The sequence below is a fragment of the Hoplias malabaricus genome, chromosome 2 (assembly GCF_029633855.1).
Source record: "Hoplias malabaricus isolate fHopMal1 chromosome 2, fHopMal1.hap1, whole genome shotgun sequence".
Taxonomy (NCBI): Eukaryota; Metazoa; Chordata; class Actinopteri; order Characiformes; family Erythrinidae; genus Hoplias; species Hoplias malabaricus.
The window spans coordinates 35462130-35490111 of NC_089801.1; the positions used below are offsets into that span (position 1 = coordinate 35462130).

The 27982-nt window shown below is 40.8% G+C and overlaps 1 protein-coding gene across 1 annotated transcript; it reads right to left on the reverse strand.

Annotated features, from left to right (window-relative positions):
• Positions 1 to 4765: 4765 nt before the first annotated feature.
• LOC136676378 (golgin subfamily A member 6-like protein 25) lies at positions 4766 to 27970 on the reverse strand. The gene is made up of 12 exons (XM_066653342.1): positions 27964 to 27970; positions 26549 to 26686; positions 21817 to 22137; positions 19877 to 19884; positions 18064 to 18075; positions 16534 to 16543; positions 14077 to 14099; positions 13450 to 13516; positions 12384 to 13097; positions 6537 to 7196; positions 6167 to 6235; positions 4766 to 6063 (listed from the first exon to the last, which is right to left on the reverse strand). Exons 1-12 carry the CDS (start codon positions 27968 to 27970, stop codon positions 4766 to 4768), a joined length of 3327 nt encoding a protein of 1108 aa, XP_066509439.1.
• Between the last annotated feature and the right edge of the window lie 12 nt (positions 27971 to 27982).

The window sequence follows — 27982 nt, forward strand, 5'->3', positions numbered from 1 at the left end:
CACAGCACTCACTCAGCTAGAAGAGAAATTGGGCATTGATGTTAAATTACACTGTGCATATCATCCACAGATTCCAGGTAGGCTCTGGACCCCCGTGACCCTGAATTGGATAAGCGGTTACAGATAATGAATGAATGAATGAATGAATATCATCCACAGAGTGCAGGAGCAGTCGAGAGAGAAAATGCAACAATCAAAAGCAAACATCAGAAATGTTGTGTAGAAACAGGGCTCAATTGGGTGCAGGCACTACCACTGGTTTTGATGTATATGCGCATGCGAGCCAGAACCAAAACTGGTTTAACACCTTTTGAAATTTTGTTTGGCAGGCCACCGAGATGGGGTTTGGATCCACCAGGCCACGTGGACAGCATGGGACTTTTGGAAGATCACATGTTGTCCTACTGTAAGAAATTACTAACAATTTTGCATTCTGTTCACTCACAGGCAGCAGCAGCTTTGCCTAAACCATTGGAGGGGAAGCTACACTCTCTAGAACCAGGAGATTGGGTGGTGATAAAGGATCACAGGCGTAAGCACTGGAAAAATCAACGGTGGTTGAGGCCTTTCCAAGTCCTGCTCACTACTGAAACTGCGGTGAAGGTCGAGGGACACGCACCCTGGATCCACGTGACGCACTGCAAAAAGGCACCAAGCTTACAGAGGGACGACAGCGACACCGTGAAGCAAGAATGAAAGATTACCAACTGTTAATCATTTGGGTGATGTTGTTGGCACCGGCATTGGCTGGGTCATTTCTAGGTTCAGGCTATCCCAGTGGCACCATACGTTCAGGTACAAATCTTTGGTATCAAAAAGCTAAATACACTGCCACAATAGCCACAAATTCATCATGTTATGTCTGTATGGGGGCACGGGACGTTCCAATTAGCATGCCATTTCCTTACAATGCTTCCACTTGTGCCAAATTCATGAGAAAAAAATGCATCCAGATCCATTAAAGATAGAATGCTTACTGCAGGGGAATAAAGGTAAAATGTGTAAGGATAAAGACATCCTAGATCAGTCAATAAAGGGGGGCTTTATGTGTCCTAGAGATTGTGCTCTAGCAGCTGGCTCCAAAACGTTCAACTATTCAATTATACATCATGAATGTCCCACATGGCTTAAGTCCTTCTTAATGTTGTCCCCTAAAGGGGTTTGATTGAAAACCCAGATGATTATGTTGACAATTTGAACGCTCCCTATGAGTGTTACACTAGAAACTTGTCAAAAGATGTAATGTGTGTCGTAGCAAACCACTTGCGCCCCTGTGCGATAGAAGTGGGACATTTTCCAGGGCATTGCTCCATCATGTGGGTGGTTGATCAAAATCAAAGAGTGTTTCAACTGGGGTCTGATCACACAACTACATTTCAGAACATGTATTCTCTCTATCCCCCATGCTACACGCTCTTGGTGACCCAACGGAGACCAAGGGCTGACATATTTTGGCAGTGTGGTAACAGAGGTCGTCTTAGATCGACCCTTCCTTCAAACTGGACAGGTACATGTGCTCTGGTTATGTTGGCAGAGCCAACACTTATTTTTCCTAAATTGTCTGACCTTCCGACTAAAAAGGTGATTCACAGGGCCAAGAGAAATTTCTTGGGGGACCGTTTGTTTTACTTAGATGCAATAGGCATTCCACGTGGGGTCCCTGATTAATTTAAAGCACGGAACCCTATAGCAGCAGGGTTTGAGTCTATTTTCATATGGGTAACGATGAACAAAAATGTGGATTGGATAAATTTCATATTGTATAATCAACAGCGTCTGGCTAATATGACTCGTGACACACTGAAAATTCTGGGGGAACAGTTGCATTACACTTCACAAATTACATATCAGAACCGAATTGCCCTAGATATGATTTTGGCTGAAAAGGGAGGGGTATGTCACATGTTTAGTGATTGTTGCTGCACTTTCATTCCTAATCACAGAGCAGCAAACGGGTCATTCACTGAGGCAAGGAGTTAACAACTTTTAATATTTCTTTTAGCAATATTATGATTAAAAGTTTTTAAATCATAAAAAGGGAGGAATGTAATGGAAAAATGCAGATTAACACTAATGAGTAATGTTTCATAATAACTAATGACATAATATATGGGGTTTGATTAATCTTGGTTGATTCTTACTAAATTATGTAGGCCTTAGTGCTTGAAGGTGAAGGGACTTATTGCATTGTGTGGTTACGGTGACCTGTGGGAGGAAGGCGCTGAGCAGATTAGAAGGAAGGCAGTCAACAACTGAAGGACATCTCTCACCATTTCTCCCTGGCAACTATAAAGTTGGAGATAATGAGGCACCAATAAGGGAATATTTGGGTTAACGGAATGAGACATGTTGATGGTGTACGTGACTGAGGCCCTATATATATGACTTGATTTAGTTCAATAAACTTGAGAGATGAGAGAAACTTTGACTGTGTGTCTTATTCCTCTGTTCTCACCAAAGAATTCTTTGAGCATTGATCTTTCGATCTTCCTTCCTGGTTATACGTAGATTAATTTTAAATTTGCCATAACAAACACAATACTGAACATTTAAATAATTACAGTTATTTAGGTATTAAAATCACTGTAACTGGAAATTCTAACTTGGCGGTGAATGACTTTTAAAGCAAAAGCAAAGCTTTCTACGCCATAAAACAACAAACTCCTGTAGAACTTCCAATTAGAACTTGACTAAAAATGTCTAAAGCAGTAATTGACCCTATTACCCTTTATAGCAGTGAAGTGTGGGGTCCACTTAATTATCAGGAGCGTGGCAAATAGGACAAACATCCGACTGAGATCCTGCATGGAGAATTCTGTAGAATTATTCTAAAGGTGCACAGGAGCACCACAAAGAACACATTCAGTCTAGATTTCACCAAACAAGAAACAGAGGGAAAGCCTCCTGCCCAGTCCTGTCCTCCACATTGTTCCTCCTCCAGTTATATATTGCCAGCTTTGCTTGGCCACTGATGAAGTTCAGTAACTGCACTGTGTCCGTTCTGTTGTAACCAGCACCAAAGATAAAAACAAGGTGTAAAATTTTGCCCATTTTAACAATACAAGAACAGGTTATGGTTCCATACAGAACCGTTTATCTAAAAGGTACTACATAGAATCATTTATAGCTCATTTTCCCTCAGTCTGAAGAACCCTTTCATGACGCCACCCTTTAATAATGCAGAATATTCTTCAAGTGTTCATGGTTCTGTGTAGAACCATTTCCTTTAATAAAGAACCCCTGCAGAACCATCATTTTTAAGTGTGTATAGGAGCAGGAAAAGGAGATTGAGGGGCAAGAGGGAAGATTAAGAGAATATTTCTTTTTAGAAAAGTTCACGGAGAAGAGAGAGGGACTAAAACAGAAGAAAAAAAGGTTCTTAGGCAGCAATTCTGCAGAAAAAAAGATGTAATGTGTAAAATGGCCATGTACTCACGTGTTTAACAGTAAATACATTTAGTTCAAATAAATCCACTCATGGAGCATAAAGATTTCTGTGTGAAGGTGTGGTTGATGTAACTGTTGCCAATGTTTTCTTTAATTACTATTATTATAACTGTTGTAAATTAATATTAAATTGAATATGATTCATTAAAATGAAATATTTTATTGGAAATCAGAAAAGGAACATGTAAACAACTGATGCTCAGAAAAGTCTTTTCTTAGAATGGGGACCTTCTCGATCTAATTCTCCTTTAGAAGGTTTCATTTGAAAAGAGGGATTAATAACTCTGCAGCTCGCCTCCTCAGGCACTCGCTCACATCAGCACATCACACCCGTCCTGCAACATCTTCACTGGCTTCCCATAATGTACCACATTCAACTCAGAATCGTTGTGCTCACCTACAAAGCTTCTCATCTGTCTGATCTCCTGACCCCATACAAACCAAGTCATACTCTAAGGTCCTCCTCTGCTGGATTACTCCACATTCCCCCGTCCAGATTGCAGGGGTATGGTGATTGTGTTTCTCAAGGCTGGCTCCTCGTCTCTGGGATTCTCTTCCCTCACAAGTTCACGAGGCCAACTCCACATTTAAATCCAGACTTAAAACCTACTTCTTCTCTCTTGCCTTCAGTTCCCATTAATGTTAGTCTGTGATTATCTTCTCTCTGTTGTGATTCTATAACGATGTTTTCTGTCCTCGTGTCTCTATTTTCTGTGTTTCTTCTGAAAACTGTAAACGTCTTTGAGTACTTGAAAAGCTCTATATAAATATAATGTATTATTATTTTTATTATTAATTTTTGAGAATAACAAAAATAGTTGCTGGTTCCTGGGTCTGAACAAAGAATTTAAACATTTGAAACAATATGTATTTAATTTCATAATAAACTCACACAGTTTTTAAGGCAGAGAACACACCCCTCTTTCTGTAATAAAATGTACACAGATTTTACACAGAAGTTTACAAGATTTACTCATCCTGACACCTGGCACTGAGCATGGTAAAAAACGCTCATGTGTAGCTGCTCCAGAGTGTTCCCTGTTGTTTCAGGCTTTTCTGTAGAGATTATACAATTGTGTGCACACTTCATCACCTGTGTCCACAGTCTGGTGCATTAAAGCTGCTGAAGTCACTCATTAAGTGGTGATTATTACCACAGTTTACACAGTGTACATCTGCAATGCAACTTCCTGTGCTGTTTTTACCTAATGCTCCTTCAGAGCTCCTCTACACTGAGTTCACAGACTCCTCCTTCACCACTCTCTGTGTAATATTCACAACTGACCGAGGCACTCATTTTCTTCACACTCTCTGTTCATCATTCAAACAGGTCCATCAACCTCTGAAAGATTCCCCCTTCTGCAGCTGGAGCAGCTTCCTCTGACTCTGAGCTCCTTCTCACAGTTCTCTCATAGACCTCCTCCAGAAGTGAGTGAGCCTTCCTGAGCTGTGAATAATTCTCTCTTAGTTTCTCCAGCTCCATGTTCTTCTCCTCCATCTGTCTGCTGAACTCCTCCTGCATCTTTGTCTTTGAAGCCAAAATGTCCCTCTGGAGTTCAGGCAGCAGGATCTTCATTAAGTTTCTCTCTGCTTCAGCTCTGGCTTCTCCTTCATACGTCTCCATGATCTTCTCCATCTCCCGTCTGTGTCTCTCCTCCATCTCACACCTGTCTCTCTCTCTCTTCTCTTTCAGTCTCTTCACCTTTTCTTCCATTTCTGTCCTTCGCTCTAACTCTCTCTCCAGCTCTCGTTCCAGTCCTTTCCTTTTCTCTTCATCCCTCTCTTCTTTCATTCTTCTCTCTAGGTCAGTTGTTCGGTCGTTAAGTTGTTTTATCTCTCCTTCGTGCTCTTGTACTGCTCCCTCTATCCTTCTCAGAGAGTTCTGCAGCTCCTTTTCATGTTTTTCCTTCATTTCTCTCTCTTCCTTCACCCTCTTTTCCTCCATTTCTTTCATGATCTTTGTCTCCATTGCTCTGATCTGAGCTTCAGTCTCCAGGTAGATCTCACTGCTGTAGAACTCCTCTCTGTTTCCTTCCACCATCTTCTCGATCTCCTCCAGCAGCTCTGAGACCTGAGACCCCTCTCCACTCTCCTTAATGTTGAGACAGTGAAACCTGTTCCCACATTTCTCCACAAGGCTCTGGACCTCCTGGTTTCCTGACTGGACAAACTCTTCAATCTTCTTCTCTTGGTCTTCATCAGTGACAGTGAAGAGGATCATGGTGTTCCTCCAGCATCTCTCTCCAAACATCTCCTCCATTTTCTGCAGCATGTCTCTCTCCTGTCCTGAGGTCTCCTTCACTGGTATGACTAGGAGGAAGGCGTGGGGTCCTGGGGCCGACAGACGGACACAGAGTCCCATGTCCTGTCTCAGCTCGTCCAGAGAGAGTCCAGGACTGAAATAGTCAGGAGTGTCCACCACAGTCACCTGCCTCCCAGCCACCTGGCCCTGTCTGCTCTCACTCTGCTGCCTCACTGTAGACGCTCCAGCCCTGCTCCTCTCCTCTCGGCCCAGGAGCCTGTTTCCTGCTGCACTCTTCCCACTTCCAGTCCTCCCCAGCAGAACCATCCTCAGCTCTGATACACCACCAGACTCTGGAGGAGACGCTCCACTCACTGCAGATCAACAAGAATGAAGGGGTTCATTTATTACTGAGCATGAGAGAATGGTCTGTCTAGAGAAATATTTCAGAAACTATATGAATGTGTGATTATTTACTGAATGGAGGAAGTCCTTCTTTACTGTTTCTCCTCCTGAGTGGAGCTGGGTCTGGAGTCTCTTCACTGACTGAGAAACCACAGAACCACAATAAAGACTGTTCTTACAGACAGTTTGTGGACAGTTAATGCTGTGGAAATGAGTGTCTATTTACACACAACTACTGTTTATTTACTGAACTGTGGCCAGAGCATAACATTAAACTCAGCAAATAAATATAGTACATATTTTATAATATTGTTTTGATCATAAATCAAATCCTCCTCTACATTAAATACAGACAATGCGTGATAAAACTTTCACAATAATAAAAAATACTCTGAAAATTAAAATGCAGAAATTATTGTAAGTGACCTGGTCAGTTACTTACAGTCTGGAGGAATCCCCTCCTTGCTGTTTGTCCTCCTGACTGGAACTGATGATGGAGGATGTGTTCTTTCCTGCAGCTGCTTGTTTCTCTCCTCTAGAAGTCTCTCTTTCTCTTTAACCTGCTCCTCTCTCTCCATTAGCTGTGTGTGTATCTCACTTACAATCCTCCACTTCTCTTCAAGCTGTTTGTCTTTTTCACTCACTTCACTTTTAGGTTCTTCCAGTTGGATCTTCATCTTCTTTCTTTGTGTCTCCAGTTGATTTTTACAGCTGTCCACCTCTTTCACTTTGTCATCCAGTAGAGACTCTTTCTCTCTTAGCAGTTTCCTCACATTCTCCAGCTCTGTGTCTTTCTCCTTAAACTGTTCACTAACACCTTCAAGTCTTTCATTTGTCTCCTTTAATAACGCGTCTCTTTTATCAATCATCTCTAAATGTTCTTTTAAAACTGTGTCTATTTCCTGAAGTCTTTTCTCCATCTCTTCCATTTGTATTCTATGATTCTGCTGTACTTCACTTCTGGTTTGTCTCAGTTCATCTCTGACCTCCGTGAGAAGTCTGTCTTTCTCCTGATGCTGTGTCTCTCTCTCCATTACTTGTTTACCTTTATCTGTTATAATGTTCTGTTTCTCTTCCAGCTGTTTGGCCTTTTCTTCTAAATCTGTAAGAAATCATGAATTCCACATTTTAGATCATAATTAAACAGGTTCACACGTTCTCCACACTGAGAAACACAATCATAGAGCAGTCATCTCTGTTTTTCAGCCAGTGCAGAAACAAGAGCACTGTTTAGATTCTGTCTCTGTGTCAGGAACGGCGTGTGGAAAAGAGCAGTTAAACACATTCATGAGGAACTAATAACACAGACAATTAATGACAATGATTAGTAATTATTCATCGACATTAACTGACAGTTAATAAAGACTAAGATTGATGGATTAAATGGTAAAAACTCACCAGTCTTCTGTGAAGAAACAACACTTCTCAGACTTTGAGTTTGAGTTTGTAGATCAGAATTCTGTTGTGCTGAAATGATAAAGACAGAGCATTCATTTAATCACACAGATATTGTATGAATATTGAGCAGGTGTCAGAACCATATCTCCATTAAAGCTGGATCTATACTCCACAAACACAACACATCTGAAAAGAACAACAGAGAACCTTTCCCCCAAAATTCTATTCACATCTGGAGTAAAGCACATCTGCATATTAAACATCCTCCTCCCATTTCTCCCTTTTCTCCCACATGGGGTAGTACATAGTGCAGGGGAATATGAAGGGTTAATGTGGACGTACATTACCCTGTTAAACTTGAAACACTGCTCCCCTGACATTCTGGAAACTTCTGTTAAACATGACATATGTAGCCCTTTTCCACAAGGGAACACAGTTCTGGGATTTAATGAAGCATCTGTGACCTGCTTTGGTCAAAACACCCCAAGAATCTCAGGACACCTACAGAGCAAACAGACCCAGCTCAGTGTGACAGCCCTCACCTGCCAGTGGATCACCAACTTCCTCACTGGCAGAGAACAGCAGGAAGGGCTGGGAATCCAGATCACAAGTACGAGTGCTCCACACTCCCCACTGCACACCAATGACTGTACCCCCATGGACCCAGGTGAGCAGCCAAAGACAACAGTGGCAGTATCACCAGTTCAGTCTGTCATTTTGCTATAGTGTAGTTATACTAGAGTAATGGTGTAAGAGTGATAGAAGTACTGGGGTAAAAGCAATAATAATAACAACAACAACAGTGACAGTGGCATCAGTCTGGGACAATAATAATTATAATAGTGCTGGAAGCATCAGTCTGAGGGTTAGTAATCCGAGTCCATGTCTACTTCAACGTAATGTATGGTGGTGGGTGATGGTGAGTGGTCTGAGGCTGGCAGCAGTAGACAAAGTGTGAGCAGCTGGTCTGGTGTGGAACAGCTACATCAGGCAAGACACATGAGGTCTGTTTTAACACAGTTTTATTTCTCCTCCACATCTTTTTACATTTACTGCTCTTATTTTGGTTCTATTTTCTCATGTCTCCACTGTGTCTGTTTAACACAGTTTAACCCCACCTTTGCTTCTAGGTCCAGTTCTGTGATTGGAGATCCTCAGAGTGTGGGCAGTGTCATTCTGATGTCAACACAAATTCAGAATGGCTCATGTTATCCCACATTTTCAGATTTATGCAGACCTCAATATACATTGGGTGGTCTCAACATGTTTTTGGTGGGTTACAAATTCCCACATTAATGTGCACATATGCACTGAACAAGTGAGTTTTTCAAAACATGCCCCTTTAAAAATGTCCACAATTAAACACTGTCCACAATTAAAAACATGACGGAAAACTCATTCAGGTTCTTTTAATTGACTCTGGACTCCTGAAGGACAGGAGAATAATATCTTTTTCTGGAAATAAATGACCCTTCGATGCATGTGTGAGTGAAAGAGACAGCATTTACATCATGAGAGGAAGAGCAGGAAATTCTGAATCAGTGTGGCAACCTTCGTTAGAGTCAAGATGTTCAGTCTTTCTGAAACTGCTGTGAGATGCTGGGTGTTTCAATGATAATAATTTGATAATAATAGTGTGCAGTTATTCATGTGTCTTCTGCATTTAACCCATCTGTGGCAGTGAACACACACACTAGTGCACTAGGAGCTGTGAACACACACCCAGAGAGGCGGTGTCACATCCTGGCCCAATCTTGTTTGTTTTCCCCCGCCATGTGCTCACTTAGCACATGGCTCTGTCTGTCTATTATTGTCCATGTCTCCGCCTTTGTTCCGCCTGCTTGTACTTTACCCTCGTTATCTGTGTCAGGTGTGTCTCGTTTCTTCATGTATTTAAGTTCCGTTGTGTCATTTCCTGTAATCAGTCATTTGTTTTGCATTGTTTTGTGTCATTCTCTTACTTGTTTCATTCCCCAAGTCATGTAGTGTTGTTTTGTGCTCTTTTGCTATGTTCTAAGTCGTGTTTTTCTAAATTCCTACTCGTTTTGTTTCCAGTTCCTTGCTTGGTGTTTTCCCTCCAGTTCGTTTGTGTTTGTATTGTTATTTTGTTCTAAAATAAACGTCTGTGTTGTAGCGTGTACGTCCGCCTCAGTCAATCCGCCCTTCGCGTTCCCCTGACAGAATGACCTATATATGGACGCAGCTAACACAGACAATTCGTTTGCGAGGTGTGCTATTCGCCGGACTCCATTCCGTACAGGCCCCAAAGATCCTGTGGTGGAGGTTTTAAAAGCGGCTTCGGAATGGAGTCGCCGGCTCCAGCTCATGCCCGGCACGGTTCCTTATCCCCTACCGGAAGAGTCAACTCGTGAATCGAGTGATTGCGCCAGCGCGAGTCGAAGGAGTCGGCGAAAGAAGCGGGCTGGAGTCTCCCCCTTGTTGGATAATTACCCCCTCAGGTCTGGGGAAATTTTTTTGGGGGGGGGGTTAAGGGTGGGGGCTGTTAGCCTCTGACTTCAGGACAAAGGAAGTGAGGCTATCAGGGGCGCACCTCTCAGGGATCCATGGATAAAGAAATCCCTCAAGAGTGCGCCCATCATACCCCCAAAACCCTTAACAGCTCCAGTGCAGGACATCGTCGCAGGGCCCCCTGCCTGCGTGGACATCGTCGCAGGGCCCCCTGCCTCCGTGGACGTTGTCGCAGGGCCCCCTGTTCCCAAGGACGGTGATGCAGTCCCTTCTACCGCCCAGGAGAAGCTTGCAAGCATTCTGGCATATCTGGACACTTTTGAGAAGGTGGAATATGCCGCACATACTCCAGAGAAGGCGGCCACCCAGGTCGCTCCTGTCCCGGTGAAGGTGGCTTCTACAGCTGCTCCTGTCTCCGTGAACGCGGCGCCCACCACTCCTGTCTCCGTGAACGCGGCGCCCGCCGCTACTGTGTCCGTGAAAGTGGCGCCTCCAGCTGCTTCTGTCCCCGTGAAAGCAGCACCTCCAGCCACTTCTGTCCCCGTGAAAGCGGCGCCTCCAGCCCCTTTTGTCCTCGTGAAAGCTGCGCCTCCAGCCGCTTCTGTCCCCGTGAAAGCGGCGCCTCCAGCTGCTTCTGTCCCCGTGAAAGCGGCGCCTCCAGCCGCACCTGTCCCTAAGAAGGCGGCTTCTACGGCCGCACCTGCTCCATCGAAGGCGGCTTCTACGGCCGCACCTGCTCCATCGAAGGCGGTTTCCACGGCCGCACCTGCTCCATCGAAGGCGGCTTCCACAGCCGCACCTGTCCCAGTGGAGGTGGCTTCCACGGCCGCACCTGCTCCAGTGAGGGCGGTTTCCTCAGTCGCTCCTGTCTCAGTGAAGGCGGCTTCCTCAGCCGCTTCAGCACCCGTGACTGTGGCTCCGGCCGCTTCTGAACCGTGACTGTGGTTCCGGCCGCTCCAGGTCGTGTCCATAACTCAGCCCCAAGGACTTCGGGGCTGATCCCCAGAACTGTGCCCAGGCTGGTATCTCAGGTTTCCCCACAGACTTTTACCAGTCCTGGGTACACTCCAGTTGTCTTAATTCCCATGTCTGTTCCTGTATAGTTCCTGTCTCTGTCATCGTCCCTGTGCCTGTGTCTGCCTTGGTCTCTGTTCCTGTCCCTCTCACTGTGTTCGTGTCTGTTCCCGTGAACGTCATGGTCCCTGTTCCCCTGCCAAGTCCAGTCCAGTCCCAGTACCTAGCATCAGTTCAGTCACATGTCTTGTCTCCATTCCAGTCCCCTGTTTATAATCACGTTCAGTTTCAGTCCCCATCCAGTGTCCAGTCTAATGTCCAGTCTTCTGTATCTAATACTGTTCTGTCTCCAATCTTGTCTGCATTGTCTACACCCATCCAGTCTCAGTCCCCATCCAGTGTTCAGTTAAATGTCCAACACCCTGTCCAGTCATGTGTGCCTGCTCCTGTCCTGTCTCCGAATCTATCCTCTGTCTTTTCACGATTTCCGTCTCTTCTTTCTAGTCCTGTCCAGTGTCCGTTTAAGTCAAGTCTCTTGTCCCCAGTTCCATTTCCTGTCTTTTCCTGAGTCTTGTGCTTTTGTTTTGTTTTGTTTCTCCTGACCCCTCCTGCGCCAGCTCCTGGGGAGTCTAGCTTTTCGCACTCCGGGAGTTGCGCGTCTTGGAGCGGGCGTCTGTCACATCCTGGCCCAATCTTGTTTGTTTTCCCCTGCCATGTGCTCGCTTAGCACATGGCTCTGTCTGTCTGTTATTGTCCATGTCTCCGCCTTTGTTCTGCTTCCTTGTCCTTTACCCTCGTTATCTGTGTCAGGTGTGTCTCGTTTCTTCATGTATTTAAGTTCCGTTGTGTCATTTCCTGTGATCGGTCATTTGTTTTGTATTGTTTTGTGTAATTCTCTTACTCATTTCATGCCCCAAGTCATGTAATGTTGTTTTGTGCTCTTTTGCTATGTTCTAAGTCGTGTTTTTCCAAATTCCTACTCGTTTTATTTCCTGTCCCTTGCTTGGTGTTTTCCCTCCAGTTTGTTTGTGTTTGTATTGTTATTTTGTTCTAAAATAAACGTCTGTGTTGTAGCATGTGCGTCCGCCTCAGTCAATCCGCCCTTCGCGTTCCCCTGACAGGCGGGCAGCCATCCCCGGCGCCTGGGGAACATTTTGGGGTTCAGTGCCTTGCTCAAGGGCACTTTAGCCATGGATGTTCCTGCTGTTAGAACCGGCAACCTTCTGGTACCAAGCCCGGACCTCTAACCATTACGACAAGGCCTTTTTTTATTCATCATTTTTAAATGTGAAAAATTAACTACAGTCATTGTGGTTATCTGTTTATATTTGTCAAATATTTGCTCAAGTCAATAAACATATTGTAAGAAAATATACTGTCTTATTAATCTGTGTCTGTAAATTCTCACCTGTGAGTTTAAGCTGCTGTTCTTTCTCTTCCAGCTCTTTCTGCTGAAGAGTGACTTCAGTTTTCTGTTCTTCCAGTCGGATCTTCATCTTCTGGAGTGTGCTGCTCTTTTCCTGCAGCTCCTTTCTCTGTGTCTCCAGTTGATTTTTACAGCTGCCCACCTCTTTCACTGTGTCCTCCAGTAGAGACTCTTTCTCTCTCAGCAGTTTCCTCACATTCTCCAGCTCTGTGTCTTTCTTCTTAAACTGTTCACTAACACCTTCAAGTCTTCCATTTGTCTCCTTTAATAATGCGTCTCTTTTATCAATCGTCTCTAAATGTTCTTTTAGAACTGTGTCTTTCTCCTGAAGTCTTTTCTCCATCTCTTCCATTTGTATTCTATGATTCTGCTCTAATTCACTTCTGGTTTGTCTCAGTTCATCTCTGACCTCCGTGAGAAGTCTGTCTTTCTCCTGAAGCTGTGTCTCTCTCTCCATTAGCTGTGTGTCTCGTTCTGTTATAATGTTCTGTTTCTCTTTCAGCTCTCTGCTCATTTGTTCTAATTGTTTTTTAGTTTCTGTAAGAAGTGAGTCTTTCTCCTGCAGCATTCTGTCCTTCATCTGAAGTGTCTCTGCGTTAGTGTCTTGGAGCTGTTTGTCTTTTTCTGTCATTTGTTCATTTCTCTCCATCAGAAGATTCTCTTTGTCTTTAAGAACGATGTTCAGTGTTTTTAACTCTGTGAGAAACACATTAATAAAACACTCAGAATCAAACTGGACATTGTCCTGATGTCACATAAATGTATACACATTTATAAATAGTAATAATAACAGTTTATTTATTACATTTAAGAAATCACAGTAAAGATATTCAATTAAGAAATTAAATTAATTCGATTCAATTAAGAAAAAAAAGTGTGCATTGAAATCTGCAGATTCTAACTTCCCTGTAATTTACACTTAGAAAATAAAACGTGATTTGAGAAGAGTGTAAAAATGATATAAACACATTGGACTCTTCTGTTACTAAACAGAGAATAAAAGGCAGAACTATCCGTGACCTTTATTTTGTATCTTTTCATTACTCACCCGTCCTCAGAGCAGATTCCTCCATTTTCTTTCTTTCCTCTTCTGTCCATTCTCTGTCCCACTGTAGAAGTGAATAAAACAGTGTGAAGGTTCATGTACGAGGTTAATATTGATGTGATATGAACAATAACTGAGTCTCTGTTTAAATCACTGAGAGAGAGAGAGAGAGAGAAAGAGAGATGGGGGAGAGAGAAAGAGAGATAGATAGATAGATAGAGAGAGAGAGAGAGATGTTTGTGTGAATTGCACTCAGCAGCAGGTAGGGGGAGCTCAGGAGACAAAAAAAGCCAATTCTTACATTGTATTCCTTTAAAGCGACAGGAAAGGAGAGGCACAGACAAGATTTGAACACGATTTGATCCAACAGAGTCAAACTGAGCCAATAAAATCTAAACACAGTGTTTAATACAGACACTGTGCTGTGGTCAAAGTAACAAAGTATTTTGAAGTGAAAAGGAAAATGAAAAAGTAAAAAGAATATTTTAAAGGAGAAATGAACATCCAACAAAGTACTTTCATCTAAAGACTCTGAACAACAACACGCTCTGCACCACTTTATACACTGTTTATGTCTACAGATAATATTAACTCTGATTATTATTAGATATTAGAAGATAATGTTCTCACCTGAGAAATGATGACTTTATCAACTAGAGAATCAGATTAGAGACAAAATTAGAAGATTTAAATACAGAAAGTACATAATAACACAAACAGATTCACCTGTAAGTTCTGTATCACATGAAGACATGTAGAAGCTCTAAGGAACTGTAACTGAACATCTGTTACTCTCTTAGTGTTTAAAATAATAATAATACTGCTCTGTTTCTGCAGTGTTTCTAGTTTGAGAGATAAAAGTAAAGAGCACTAAAACCTCAGCTCCCAACTAAAGAGCTCAGAGTGTGAAATCTTGTGTGTAGTTTGAGACGTGCTGCTCTGGAGCTTTAGAGAACTTCTCCTGATGGGTTCCTCAGTAAGTCTGACTTTCTGATCGTCTGAATCCTGTTTGATTTCTTCACTTCACTCTGTAATGAACACATTCCCTCCATGTTTCAGCCGATCAGTCGCTTCTATTTCATTATTAAACAGTGTTTCCTTCATGGAACAGTATTAAATAGAAACACTGACATAAACACGTTTCTGCTGTTAAACACGTTAGGACAGTGCTTCTCAAACTTTTTACACCAAGTACCACTCGTTATCAAACCACCACCTCCAAGTACCACCTATGAGTCTTATCACAGCAATACGTGTGTCCTTGGTTGTTCCTCCGCTCCAGAGGAAAAATTACAGAGAGAAAACACATACATAGGTCTAAACTGAACGTTTTAAACACAATTAAACATTTATAAGAACACACAACATCTTTGGGAAAAGGTATTAAACATTTTGAAAGAAAAGCAAAGGAGAAACGAGAGAGAGTTCAGTTTAATATTTATAAATTATGCACTTTAGGTGAAAACAGCACAGAGCTCTGAGCAGGTCTCACAATGGCTCTCGACGCTTGTGTTAAACTGTGTTAAGACTCTAATGACACGAAGAATGGCCACAGTTTACCTTCAGCATGTACAGAACACTCGCATTGTTTCTCTCCTTTTGCCTCTGGATGTTGCACTGCTGGACTCTGGAGTATTTCTCATTGTGTTCTCGTGCTCGGTCTCGGCTTGTTTTCTCATTTCCACTTTGGCCATTTTGTAAATAAAGTCCAAACTGCTCACATCTGTCTCTAACTTATGTTCAGAAAGTAAGCAGCTGAAACAGTAAGCTTTCTGTACATGGATTTAGCAAAACACTGAGGATCACGGTCCCTACCTGGAAAAAGCAGGAGAACGCTATCTTCCTCACCCTCTTCCCTTATAGACGTAATAAACTATGGTGTATGTGCAGCCTGTGTTTATTATTTTTAACACCAACAAATGTTATTAAAGTATAATTATGAAAACTGTGAAAGATAATTAAATTTCCAAATGAATAATTTAAGTTCAGTTTTCAATTAATTCCTTAATTATTAAGTAATAAGTAAATTTAGTTACACTTTCTATAAACCCCACATTTATAAACCTTTAAAAGTGCAGTTATAACTGTTTATAACAAAAGAATAATGCTTTGTTTTGCATAAATAATAAACTCCAATAATACGTCAAAAACACTCAACAGCTACTATTTAGTATTTTCAAGTTATAAACATAAAACACAAGTGTCAATATTCATTACACTGCCCTTCAAATGGGTAATGACCTGTGTATAATTATATAGCACCTATAATAAAAATGAATGATTTTAAATGCATTATAAATGTTTAAAATTCCATCATTGTTTGCTTAGCTATTCCTCATGTTTTAAATAATAAATAATAATATAAACTGTCAGTCACTTTACTTGAAGCACTCAGTGATGGCATTTTAAACATTTATAATGCATTTATAATTGTTCACACATTTTGTAGGTGTTTTATAATTCTGCACGAGTCATTATCCATTTAAAGGGTTTTAAAATGAAGAGTGAGACTTGTGTTAATATACGTTTATAACTTACAAAATAAACAATAATAACTCATTATAAGAGCCACATCAGGCATTACTGGAGTTTATATGTACGCTTACAAAGTTTTATTACCATGTTATAAAGGGTTATAACTGCACATTTAAAGGCTTATAAATATGGGCTCATAGAAAGTGTCACTGTAAATATTTCGAGGTCAATGGCGTACCACCTCTTACTGCTTCACGTACCATCAGTGGTTCTGATTCTATTAAAGGTGATCAGGCTAAAATGTTATGAACCTCTCTCAGTATCAGTTTAGAGATCAGTTATCTGTGTGTGTGTGTGTGTGTGTGTGTGTCTGTGTGTGTGTGTGTGTGTGTGTGTGATTGTATAAATGTCCTCTCAGTCTCTCCAGGCTGCTGTGAGCTACACACAGTGCAGAAGTGTGTGAGGAAACTCTGCTGATGATGTTGAGCTGAACACTGCTCTGACACAAAGCACAGCTCAATACATTCAGTCTCTACAACAAACAGCTTCTTCATAAAGAATCAACACAGCAGCATCAGAGCAGACATTTCTCTTCCACTCAGTTACACTCACCTCTGTCCAGCTGTGGAAGAGAATAATAGAATGTGAATATTCCTTTAATATTTTCATAACTTAATAATTACATGTAAATCAGTGGAAAGTGATGATGACTGTTTTCAAAATGAAATAATCTCTTCATAAAAATAAATTTCTACGGAGCCCCTAAAGTCTCATGGTGTAAAAATATTATTTAGAGACTTGATCTGCTCCCTCAGTTTAGACATGACACAGGCTCTGCGTTAGGACACACGTTTGATCTCCTGTCCATTCCTTATTTACACGTTACAGCCATGTGTTAATAGACTAAAACATTAATAGTTCAGGTCGAGGAGAGAGTGAATAAAGGCAGTATTTTGAATCCGACGGGACTCGTTTTTAACTGAGCATTCAGCTGAAGGTGGGACAGTGGGCTCCTGTTGTGTGGCACATAGCCGCGGCTTTAATCACATCTCAGTCTCAAGCAAATTATTCAGTAAAATCCAATCGACCTGCTATTGTCATTGTTTTCAAGAATGAATGTTTAAAAATGAATAAAACCATGAAAAATAAGCGCGCTGTGTAGAGGATTACACCTGTCAGTGCCACTGTAAAGCTGCTTATTTGTAATGATCTGATTAATTTAGCCTATTGCATAGGTGTATGTTTATAACTATTCTCTTCATTCTCTATTGTCTGCAGCAAAGCGTAGCCTACGAAATAAAGGTACAATACTTTTAATAAACATATACAAGATGAAGGTGACATATGAAAGCTGGAGCTGTCCTTTTTCCATTGGAGGAGTGTAATTTATGTGAATATTAATTACAAACATACATTGCATGGAGTGTGTTATGGACATGAGAAATTGGGCAATATTCGGTTCTGAGCAGCAATAATGGACTCACTAGGTGTGTAACTGTGTCCTTTTTGTAAAAATCGCGGTCACAAATCCCCGAAGTGTCATATTATCACACAATGCCCCATTACATTGAATGAGGTGTCAAATTAAATCTGAGGTTGCCCTCTTGTGGACGATATGAGGTATTGCCTGATCTCATTTTCTCATTTTAAAACTGCAGATTTATTTTGACATTTTATTTGTTGCATTAGTCCTTTCTCTTTGAAAAAAGTCAGTTGAATTACAGCAGAAAAGGAAACTGAATTTACACACAGCTCTAATGTGAACACTACACACTGGAACAGAGAATCTGGACGTTACAATGGTCATAAATATGAGGAGTAAGAAGTGAAGTGGAGGAGATGAGAGGATCTCAGGAATCAAGTCTCTCACTGATGCTGACACTAATTATTTGATTTTCTGATTTAGAGACTAATGCAGTCAGACAAATAGTGTATGTGTGTGTGTGTTTAAATGTGTCCTTTTTCCTACTGTTTTCAGTAATGATGATGATAATGATGTAATTAGAGGATTGTGATGATGATGTAAAGCCTGAAATAATGCATCTTCACATAAAATGGCTTGGATTTAAACTCTCCTCCGACTTTATAAACTACGTAAACTACATCCAGTACTTTCAGTAGAAATACACAACATTCACTTACCGTTAAACTTCCCTAAAACATCAAAGAGAAAGAAAGATAAAAAGATGAAATATTAGAGAGAAATGTGGACTGTACACAAAATATGAACACTATAGACTATGAATTATTTGTGAAGAGTGAGAAAGTCCTGTCTCTCTTATTTACTGCAGCTCCGTCCGTTAGACTTTCAGTTCAGACCTGGGGTCATCCACTTTGTAAATAAATGAAGGTTTAGAGCTCAGCCGCTGTTTTATCCTCTTTAACATTTACAGGATATTTGTTTATGTAATGAGGGAGACTGTGATGATGATGTAATGAGGGAGACTGTAATGATGATGTAATGAGGGAGACTGTAATGATGATGTAATGAGGGAGACTGTAATGATGATGTAATGAGGGAGACTGTAATGATGATGTAATGAGGGAAACTGTAATGATGATGTAATGAGGGAGACTGTAATGATGATGTAATGAGGGAGACTGTAATGATGATGATGGTGTAATGCCTCAAATATTACATTATCAACTTAAGAACAATGACATCACTCCCAAAGGAGTCCACACTGCTTTTGTCTGAGGTGTCTTTTTCAGAGATGTGCAGCTGTAGAAATATTTAGTGCCTGTGTGAAACAGCTTTGTACATCCAGATACAATCTGCACATGTGTAAATACATTTGGGAGCTGTGCACGAGTGATTACAATTTTTACAGAAATATTTTCATCAGTGAGGTTTCACATATCTGAGATAAGGACACACACACACACACACACACACACACACACACACACACACTTTACTACGTGCAACACTGAAGATACAAGCTCCAATCTCAAAACACAACTAGGAATTCTGGGTCTGTCTTGATGCGTGAGTCCACAAGCCAATCAGCACGCTGCTCACTCACCAACCAATCAGACTGCTGCCCACTGAATCAGGGAGCAAAAGGTTCCAGTATTTCCTCTTTTTATCTGAGTCAACATGAGCAACTGATGAACCTGGATTTTATGTGAGAGCTTGACTTGGATTAAAACTCTCCTCTTACTTTATAAACTACACAAACTACATCCAGTACTTTCAGTAGAAATACACAACATTCACTTACCCCTCTCTTTTTCTAAAACATCAAAGAGAAAGAAAGATAAAAAGATGAAATGTTAGAGAGAAATGTGGACTGTACACAATATATAAACACTATAGACAATGTATTATTTGTAAAGTGTGAGAAAGTCCTGTCTCTCTTATTTACTGCAGCTCCGTCCGTTAGACTTTCAGTTCAGACCTGGGGTCATCAGTAACATCTGTGCTCTCAGACCAAAATGTTCAGGAGAACAAAGGAAACTTTAGAAGAACACAGAGAGGTCGATCTGAACCATTTTCACTAAAATAATAAACTGGATTTACAGGAGGTTCAGTGCAGACGTATTTGAGAACTGAGAAAATGTGGACGTTGGTGAATTTAAAGTGAAGGAAAATGGATTATTGAGAGTGTGTTTACATTAATAAAAGCAGGGAAACTGTTTCGTTAAATTAAAGAGGGAGGTTTTCACGTCTAAAGACAATGTTTTTAAGATGGAAGCTATATCTGAGATGAGCTAATGCTAAAGCTAACACTAGCTGCTCAGAGCCATGTTAGATGCTGAGGAGGTGCAGGTGCATTGTGGGAAAGAATGTGAACAGTCTTCATTCTGTGATGGGAGACTTTATCAGGTGAATATTCCCTGAAAGAACTGAGGTCACTGTCTGATTTCTGAATTAAACTGTAATAGATGTGATACGTTTATAAACACAGCAGACATTGTGATCAGTGTGAGGAGGGAGGAGTGATTTACTCACCTCAGGATCTGTGTAAAAGAAAAGAACAGAGCCCAATGTGAGATAAAACCCAATGAGAAAACACTCACATCATTTACAAACACTACTTGAGAAATAGTCTTTAACACTTCATCTTCCTCATCAGAAATCTCCTTTATTCATCTGTGCTGAAGTTTCTCATCCTTCGCTACTGCACCGTCACCCAATGCTTTCACTACAACTCCATGAAGATGTTCAGCTAAACGCTTAAACCCTAAACCTACAGCAGACTCTCAGCCTTATAGAAATGTTTCTGTTTCCACTACATTCATTACTTCATCAGGTGTTTCTCTCTTAACAGTCCGTCCTGTGCTCCTCCATCAACTACAGTAACGTATGAGTGATAGATTCTTGTTGTGGAGGAAAAGCCGCTCACAGAAACACAAAGCTACAACACTCCCAGAGTCACTGGGAGATGTGGAAGTGTGAGAATAAACAGCTTCTGAGGTTCTGCTCTGTTCTGTAGAAATGTCTTCACCTGGATGAACTAAATGTGTGGGGTTTAGGGAAGTGTTTACAGATGCAGCACAGATGTTGGGTCACAGTTAAATCTGACCTCTACATCAGCGTCCATGCTCCTCTAACAGACTGTGGACTTTATATAAATGTATATATGACAGATAGAGTGTGTGGTGTGTTAATGGTCTCTGTGTGTTTTTTCTGAGTGTAAGAGTTTGTTGTGGTCAGCACTGGATTTTAAACTCAGTGACCTCATGTGAAGTGAAAGATTTGAGTCTGGGATCAGGAACAGCTCGGCTCTTTTCTAAACCGTGTGTTTAAAGTTATTAATAAAGGTTTTTTAAAACATTTCCTCTCTTTCACTACATTTCTGACAGAATGTCACGCCCTGGTCCTGTCATGTGTCTGTTTGCAAGAGCACATGGTTCTGTTTATTATGGTTCATGTCTCTGTCCTAGTCCCGCCTTAGCTCCACCTCCTCGTCAGTGTCTCCTTTGTAATCCTGCCCCTCGTTGTCTGTCTCAGGTGTCCTTGTGTGTGTTTAAGTTCCTTTGTCTCTGACTTCCTTTGTTGGACATTCACTCATCTTTCACTAGTCTGTTTGTCTTGTGTGTTCCTCGCTTCGATTCGCTTCCCTTTGTATGTCATTCTGGTCTGTCTGTTCCTTCCTTGTGCTTTGTGTACTTGTTTGGCTTTTCTGTTAGCATTTCCCTCTGTCTCTAGTCAGTAGGTAATTCCCTATCCTGGTCTCTCTGTATCTGTCTCTCAGTCTAGGTCTCTCTTTAGCTCCCTCTGTCTAGGTTTAGTCTGTTTCTCTCTCTCTGTCCAAGTCTCTTTCTGTCTGGGTCTTCCTCTGTCAAGTTCGTTGTATCATTATCTCTGTCTATACCTCTATGTATTAGTTTCCCTGTCTAGGGATTTTAGGATCCTGTCAAGTTATCCAAGTCTGTCTCTTATCTTTTGTTATAAATAAAGTCAATGTGTTACAGCGTGTGTGTCCGCCTCCGTCAGTCCAACTAAAGACTTTAGTAATAATTATTAATTAATACAACTTACAAAATGATATATTAGATCAATAAGTGGTTTTAAAGGTAAGTTAAATTATATTAATCATTTCCCTGTAGTCAGTGTATCTGAGGTTGTTTTGAGTGTGATCAGTAAAATCTAAACTCTTTATTGTACTCTTCCTATAGAAGTCTATATACAGAATTCTGACTGAGTCTCTGAGCCGTGTGGAGATTTCTATCAGAAACAGAGTTACTGTTTATTTTACTGAAATGCTCCGTCTGTCCTTCACTCCACATTAACATCATTTATCCTCTGTGTGATTTACCTCCTGTTTCTGAACACAACTCACTTCTGAACATCTGTGTTTCTCACTTCTGTCTTTTCATGTTTTATTCTGAGATGAGACACTGATGATGAGGCTGAGTTTATACAGAGGGGAGTTCTGAGATACTTACTCCACACTACTACTGTACACTCCTCTGTTGTGTCTCCATCAGTGACCTGACACAGGTAATGTCCTTCATCTGACAGGGTGCAGTTTCTGATCTGTAAGGAGACGTTTCCTCTCTGCAGCTCCTGAGTGAACAGACTCACTCTGCCCTCGTAGCCCCGCCCCTCTGTCACCTGTCTGTTCTTATAGAGACAAACACACTCCGTCTCCTTAAACCACCTGATCTCCAGGTCAACAGCACTGACTTCAGGAGACAGGTGATAGGAGAGAGTGGCAGCAGAGCCAGTGTCATATTTATCACCACGGGGTCCAATGAGTTTAAACTCTGTGAAGGAAAACACACACCATGATGTTCACAGTTAAACCTGTTATTCGAAAGAATCACAAATCAATATCAATTTGGACATTTGATTCATTGGACATTCATTCATTCAATGTAGACATTCTTCTACAACTTCAGACTAGTGACCTCCTACAGAGAGAGAGAGAAAGAGAGAGAGAGAGAGAGAGAGAGAGAGAGAGAGAGAGAAAGAGAGAGAGAGAGAGAGAGAGAGAGAAAGAGAGAGAGAGAGAGGCTTTTGTCTCTAGCCCATCAAACAAATGCTCAGCAAAAAAAAACTTTAAATCTAAATGTTATGGAATTTTTGTGCCAATCCATATAATTTAAATGCCCCCAAAGCTATGTAATCCATGGTTACATAGTGTTTAACTGTGTTTTTTTTTTACTAAACCCACCGTTGTGCCGCTATGACTGGCAATCTTGGGGTGCACATGTACCCCACTAAATTCTGTGTATGCTCCACTAGAAATATTAACTTAATGAATCCCAACCCACAGAGTTTTGACTGTCTTTGGCTCCTGATTCGTACAATGAACTTGATTTAATGTGAAATTAATTTTCATGTTCTAAATTTTAATGGTTAATAGTTAAAAATCAATTGAGTATAATATATATTTTCTGTATAAAATATAATTTCCGTAGTAAAAAAAATATATTTTGCATCTGCCCCAAAACCACATTAAAACCTGCAGAGTTCTGATGAAAAGCATGTGGCCTGCGTATTGCACATGTCACTTCCTCTGGCGGAAACTTCTGGCAGTCACTTCCTCTGTTTCTTTTTCATATTATGTACAAAATGTGGAGGATGCACCAATGGTAGATTAATTATCTGTGAACTCTGTAATTGTAATATTGCAGTAAATCTCAAATTCAATAATAATAAAAAAAACAATATATTATGAAAATCCATTACATGTTTGTGATATTTGGTTTGTGTTGAACACGGAGTCAAAGCACAAAATGGGAAATGTCAGCTCTTTGATCGTCAACTTGTTTAAACACTAACAATAAAAACATTGTTATTCTGAACATTTTTGTAAATGTTACAAGTGTAAACTCAGCAAAAGAAGAAGAAGAAGATGTTAAAGTGTGCTGTATGAAAATAAAAATGTTTAATTTTTAATTACACACTCACTGGAGCACCCAGAGGCAGCCCACAGGGACACGGGAAGAACTCCTCACCGGCAGTCACCAGGAGCAGGGCTTGAACTCACAACCCCAGGACCCTGAAACTGTGTGATTTCATATAATTTCTTGACTTTCCTCTGTTGGCCTTTCAGGTGTTGTACTATCCTCGTTAATTTCTTACTTAACAGATCTGTTTGTGAATATTGTGATACACAAATCAGTTACTGCTCCAGTTACTCAGAACGTTCCCCAGGGCTCTGTTTTTGGGCCCGTTATTTATCAGACACGTTTTATTGTATTGTTGTCTTCTGTAAACCTGAGCAGAAGATGTTACATTGAGCTTTTGCTGCTTTAATTTAATAAAATACTGTCTGATATTATTTCATCAAATTTAGGCACGAACATTTCCATTTGAAGATTTTAGATTTTAAATTTAAATGATAATAATAAGCCTTGAGCCCAATGATTCTGGGTAGGCTCCACACCCACCGTGAACCTGAACTGGATAAGCGGTTACAGACAATAAATGAATGATAATGATACTTTAATAACATTAAATTTAATAATAATGTAGTTCTCCTTTAGAATGATTGGGTGATATTAGGGCAATGTTACGTTTAAGATGCATGTTTTGATGAAACATCTGTTTTTAAAATTCATATCCTACTTTTATGTACTGTTTCTCACCCTCCTCCAAAAGTTACCTTTCTGCAGTGCTAGACAATATTCTCCCTATTACAGGTCAGTTCAAGCATTTTTTGTGGGAAGGCTTCTAAACATAGGTTTGACAATTAAAAAAGTTTTAGTTTGTTCAGATCATTTCAGGAAGGGTGCAAAAGCAACATTAAAGGCAACATCGACGATTCTGGGGCACTGCTGTTCTCTGCGACATTTAAGATGGAACAGTGTGTTTGAAGATAAAAACAACACTTTTGTATGTGGCAACAATTTAACTTTTTATTCACTTTTTGAATTACCACAGACACTCATTTGTAACTCGAGTTGTTTAGTTTTGTAGAGAGACCTCCAAACGTTGAAAAGCATGAAAGGAGAAGAGGATATTGCTCTGTTCCTGCTCCATAAGTGAGGAACATTGACAAATTTGTTGCTGTTTTGAATTACTTATGGTGGAACTGACATCAAATTTGTGAAACCGCTAACTGCATGAAGGTAAATTGGATTTGTCTGTAGTCTTGCTGCTTCTAGGCTGCCTCCATCTTTCAAACACAAGGCCAGTGTTTCCTCTCATTTTACTCAGTCTCTGGTCATGGAGAATCATGGTAGGTCACTGAGACTTTTAGGTCTGGTAAAATCTAACATTATCTCTGTTCACTTGGTCACTTCTTGGCTGAAGGATGCTTTGTTTATGTCAGCTATTGTGTGTACTGACAAGCCAGTGGTTTTGGACTGTAGTGTGACAGTGGGTGGATCTGAGGCCGAAACTCCAACAGAGCTCCTCTCTGGACTGGCCACTTCTTAAAGAGAATATACTGCGATCAGAGACACCATTGGTGACACCCCCTGGACATTTTATTATTTAGTACTGTAAATATATTACAGTTTGCTCCTGTAATAATGTTGTGATGTCTGCAGATTTGGAGAGCAGCTGCAGTTCTAGAGCAGAAGTTTCAGAACAGCAGCTCCAGGGTGTGCAGTAGTTTTAGAGCTGTGCACCCTACAGCATCATGAAGCTTGTGGCAGTAAGTGGTGACTCTAGAGCGCTGTTCATTTAAAGCCATTCATTAAAATGATGATCTCTCTCTCTTTCCTTTCCCTCTCAGGGAAGTTTCCCAAAAAGAAAACTTTCAAAGAAACACAAAGTACTGATTGTAAATATTTAATTAATTAACAGAGAGTGTAATTACAGTGTACAGTACTATATTGTCGCTGCAGTTTAGACAGTGTATAATCTGTTCTAAAGCATCATTACTGTTTCAGCTCTGCAGTAATCCTTCAATTTCACAAAACACAGTTTTCAATGTACTTTTTGAGATAAAATATTAACTTACTTCCGCTTCTCTCAAACAGACAGTACTGCTTCACTGCGAGTAAAGCTCTTTAAGGTTTCAGGAGGTTTTGTATTAAACTTCATCTGGAGATATTTGAACATTTTAAAATATTCAGTCTGCCACAAGAGGGCAGAAGCATCTCAATGAAATGAAGCTTCATTCTAAAGGCTTATTATATCAGAGCTACTGAGGCTTTAATGGCTTTCTTTTTCTGTGATTGTATAGAAATAGTGATGCGTTTGTTCATCACTATTTCTTCCTTCAGTAGGTTAGGAATGAAATTACAAATTTTAGTTTTAACAATATTAAAATAATTTCATATTCACACTAAAAGTCACATGGGTTTTATAATCATTAATAAAAAAAAAAAAAAAAGTTTACAAGCATGCTAATACTGCTGCTAATGTTTACTGCCGGAACCCATCAGTGTTAACGTCCTGCTAGTCTTGCATCGCTAGATTTTCTAGAGTGAGTCTGGTACCTTTCACCACTTAAAGGAATACTATATAAGAATAGGCGTTTTTGTCTCCTGAGCTCCCCCTACCTGCTGCAGAGTGCAATTCACAGTAACAGTACTGTGGTGAAATCAAGTCTCTCTCTCTCTCTCTCTCTCTCTCTCTCTCTCTCTCTCTCTCTCTCTCTCTCTCTCTCTCTCTCTCTCATTTCAATTCAGAGTAGCTTTATTGGCATGACTGATGGAGTACTGAACTGTGAAAGACACATGATTCTATAATGTAGACTATAATCTTAAAGTAATCAACAAGGTAAAATTATAAAAAAAAATACAAACAAAATATTCATTCATTCATTCGTTGTCTGTAAGCGCTTATCCAGTTCAGGGTCGCGGTGGATCCGTAGCCTACCCTGAATCATTGGCTGCAAGTCAGGAATACACCCTGGAGGGGGCACCAGTCCTTCACAGGGCAACACACACACACCGGAAAAAAACGGAGCACCCACGCGGACATGGAGAGAACACACCAAACTCCTCACAGACAGTCACCTGGAGAGGAACTTGAACCCACAACCTCCAGGTCCCTGAAGCTGTGTGACTGCGACACTACCTGCTGAGCCATTGTGCCGCACCAAAAAAAAAATACTACTACTAAAAAAAAGGAGAATTTTTAATTTTTTGTCTTCTTTTATAGCTTCAAAATTTGAAACAATGTTTTTGATTGTTTTGATAACATTTTTCCCAAACTGAGTTACATTTTTGACAGTTGAGGAGAAAGTGCAGCTCTGTCTCCACCTCACCGCACTCACAGTGACCACACACTCTCTGGTCTCTGGGCAGCGAGGACTGTTTATATCTGCCCTTCTCCACAGGCTGTGGTCACTGAGCTGGTACTTGGTCAGGATCCGTCGCTGCTGTGGGTCTCTGACGGCGAAGAGATACTCTGCCAATTCATACGTACACTTAGGGTCCAGTAACACTCTAATCTAGACTGGGTTCTGGTGTTATTGACCTAGTGTTCTAGCTCTTGGGTTTTCAGTGCTTTGTGCTGCAGTGTGACTGAATCACTAGATTTTAGATGGAGCCAGAACTTTAAAGCTCTCTTTTGGGTTGGAATAATCAGTGGAAATCGGCCTAATTCTGCCCTGCACTCACATAAACATGACCGGCTCTCGGGGATTCTACTAGCTCTCTCTCTCTCTCTCTTACTCATACACCTAGTTATAATATTTTTTACATCTGTTGCGAAGGGCTCTCGGGGCTTCAGCTGATGTTGACTTGGGGGACGGTGTGTACTTGAATAAAATGAAGTTGACTACATGATAAAACCCATATATCCCTCATAGTATACACTGGATTGTTATTTCAACCATAAAATGTAACTTTAGTATTGCTCTAGCCAGTATAACCACAGCAGCCGACAGAAAAGCACTTATTACCTGAATCGATGTTCAACACTAAAAAGTGAGCTAATTTGGCTAAAGGTAGCAGGCGCTACTTGCTCTCTTTCATCAGTAATACTCACAAACCTTATTGTAATACTGTCCTCAACAAAGCTTGGGTTCCCCCGACACTTCTCTAGACATTTCATGTACACAGCTAGCCACAGAAAAGCACTTGTCTAATGTGAAAAAGTGAGCTAATCCAGCTAAAGTTAGCAGCCACAAACCCTGGCTCACTGTTCAGTAACTCTCAAAAACCCGATTATAAAACTTATGTAAACAAAACTTATCACTAACTAACACAGCAACACATGAAGGACGTTACATTGCAATAACTTACTACTCCAACTTGTGTTCAGAGAGTCCTCCGCCTCGTGATGCAGAAGTTGCTTAGTCCAGTAAACCAGCAGTGGACCCAGCGTAGCAGCCACAGAGCCTCTATTCTGCACAGTGGAACATCACAATAATTTAGATGCTGTAATTTTCAGGTAAAAACTACATAGTGTTCTTTTAACACGGCCAAGAACCTTGTACTACTGCAGGAAAAGAAATTTCCCTGACAGGCTGCTATTTTAGCATGATATTTAGAAGAAGGCAGGTAGCCAAACAGAACGTAACTGGCAGAATCCTGAGACCAACTTAATACACTGAAAATATCAGACACTCTGTCAACTTGTGGGCAGAGTGTCTGTGGCTGAGACTAACGGCCTCTTATTACTGTTGGTGACGTTGAACTAGGGAGCCCTAGGGAGCCCAAATCACAGTAACTCTGATTTACCCTGCATTGCGAACAAAGC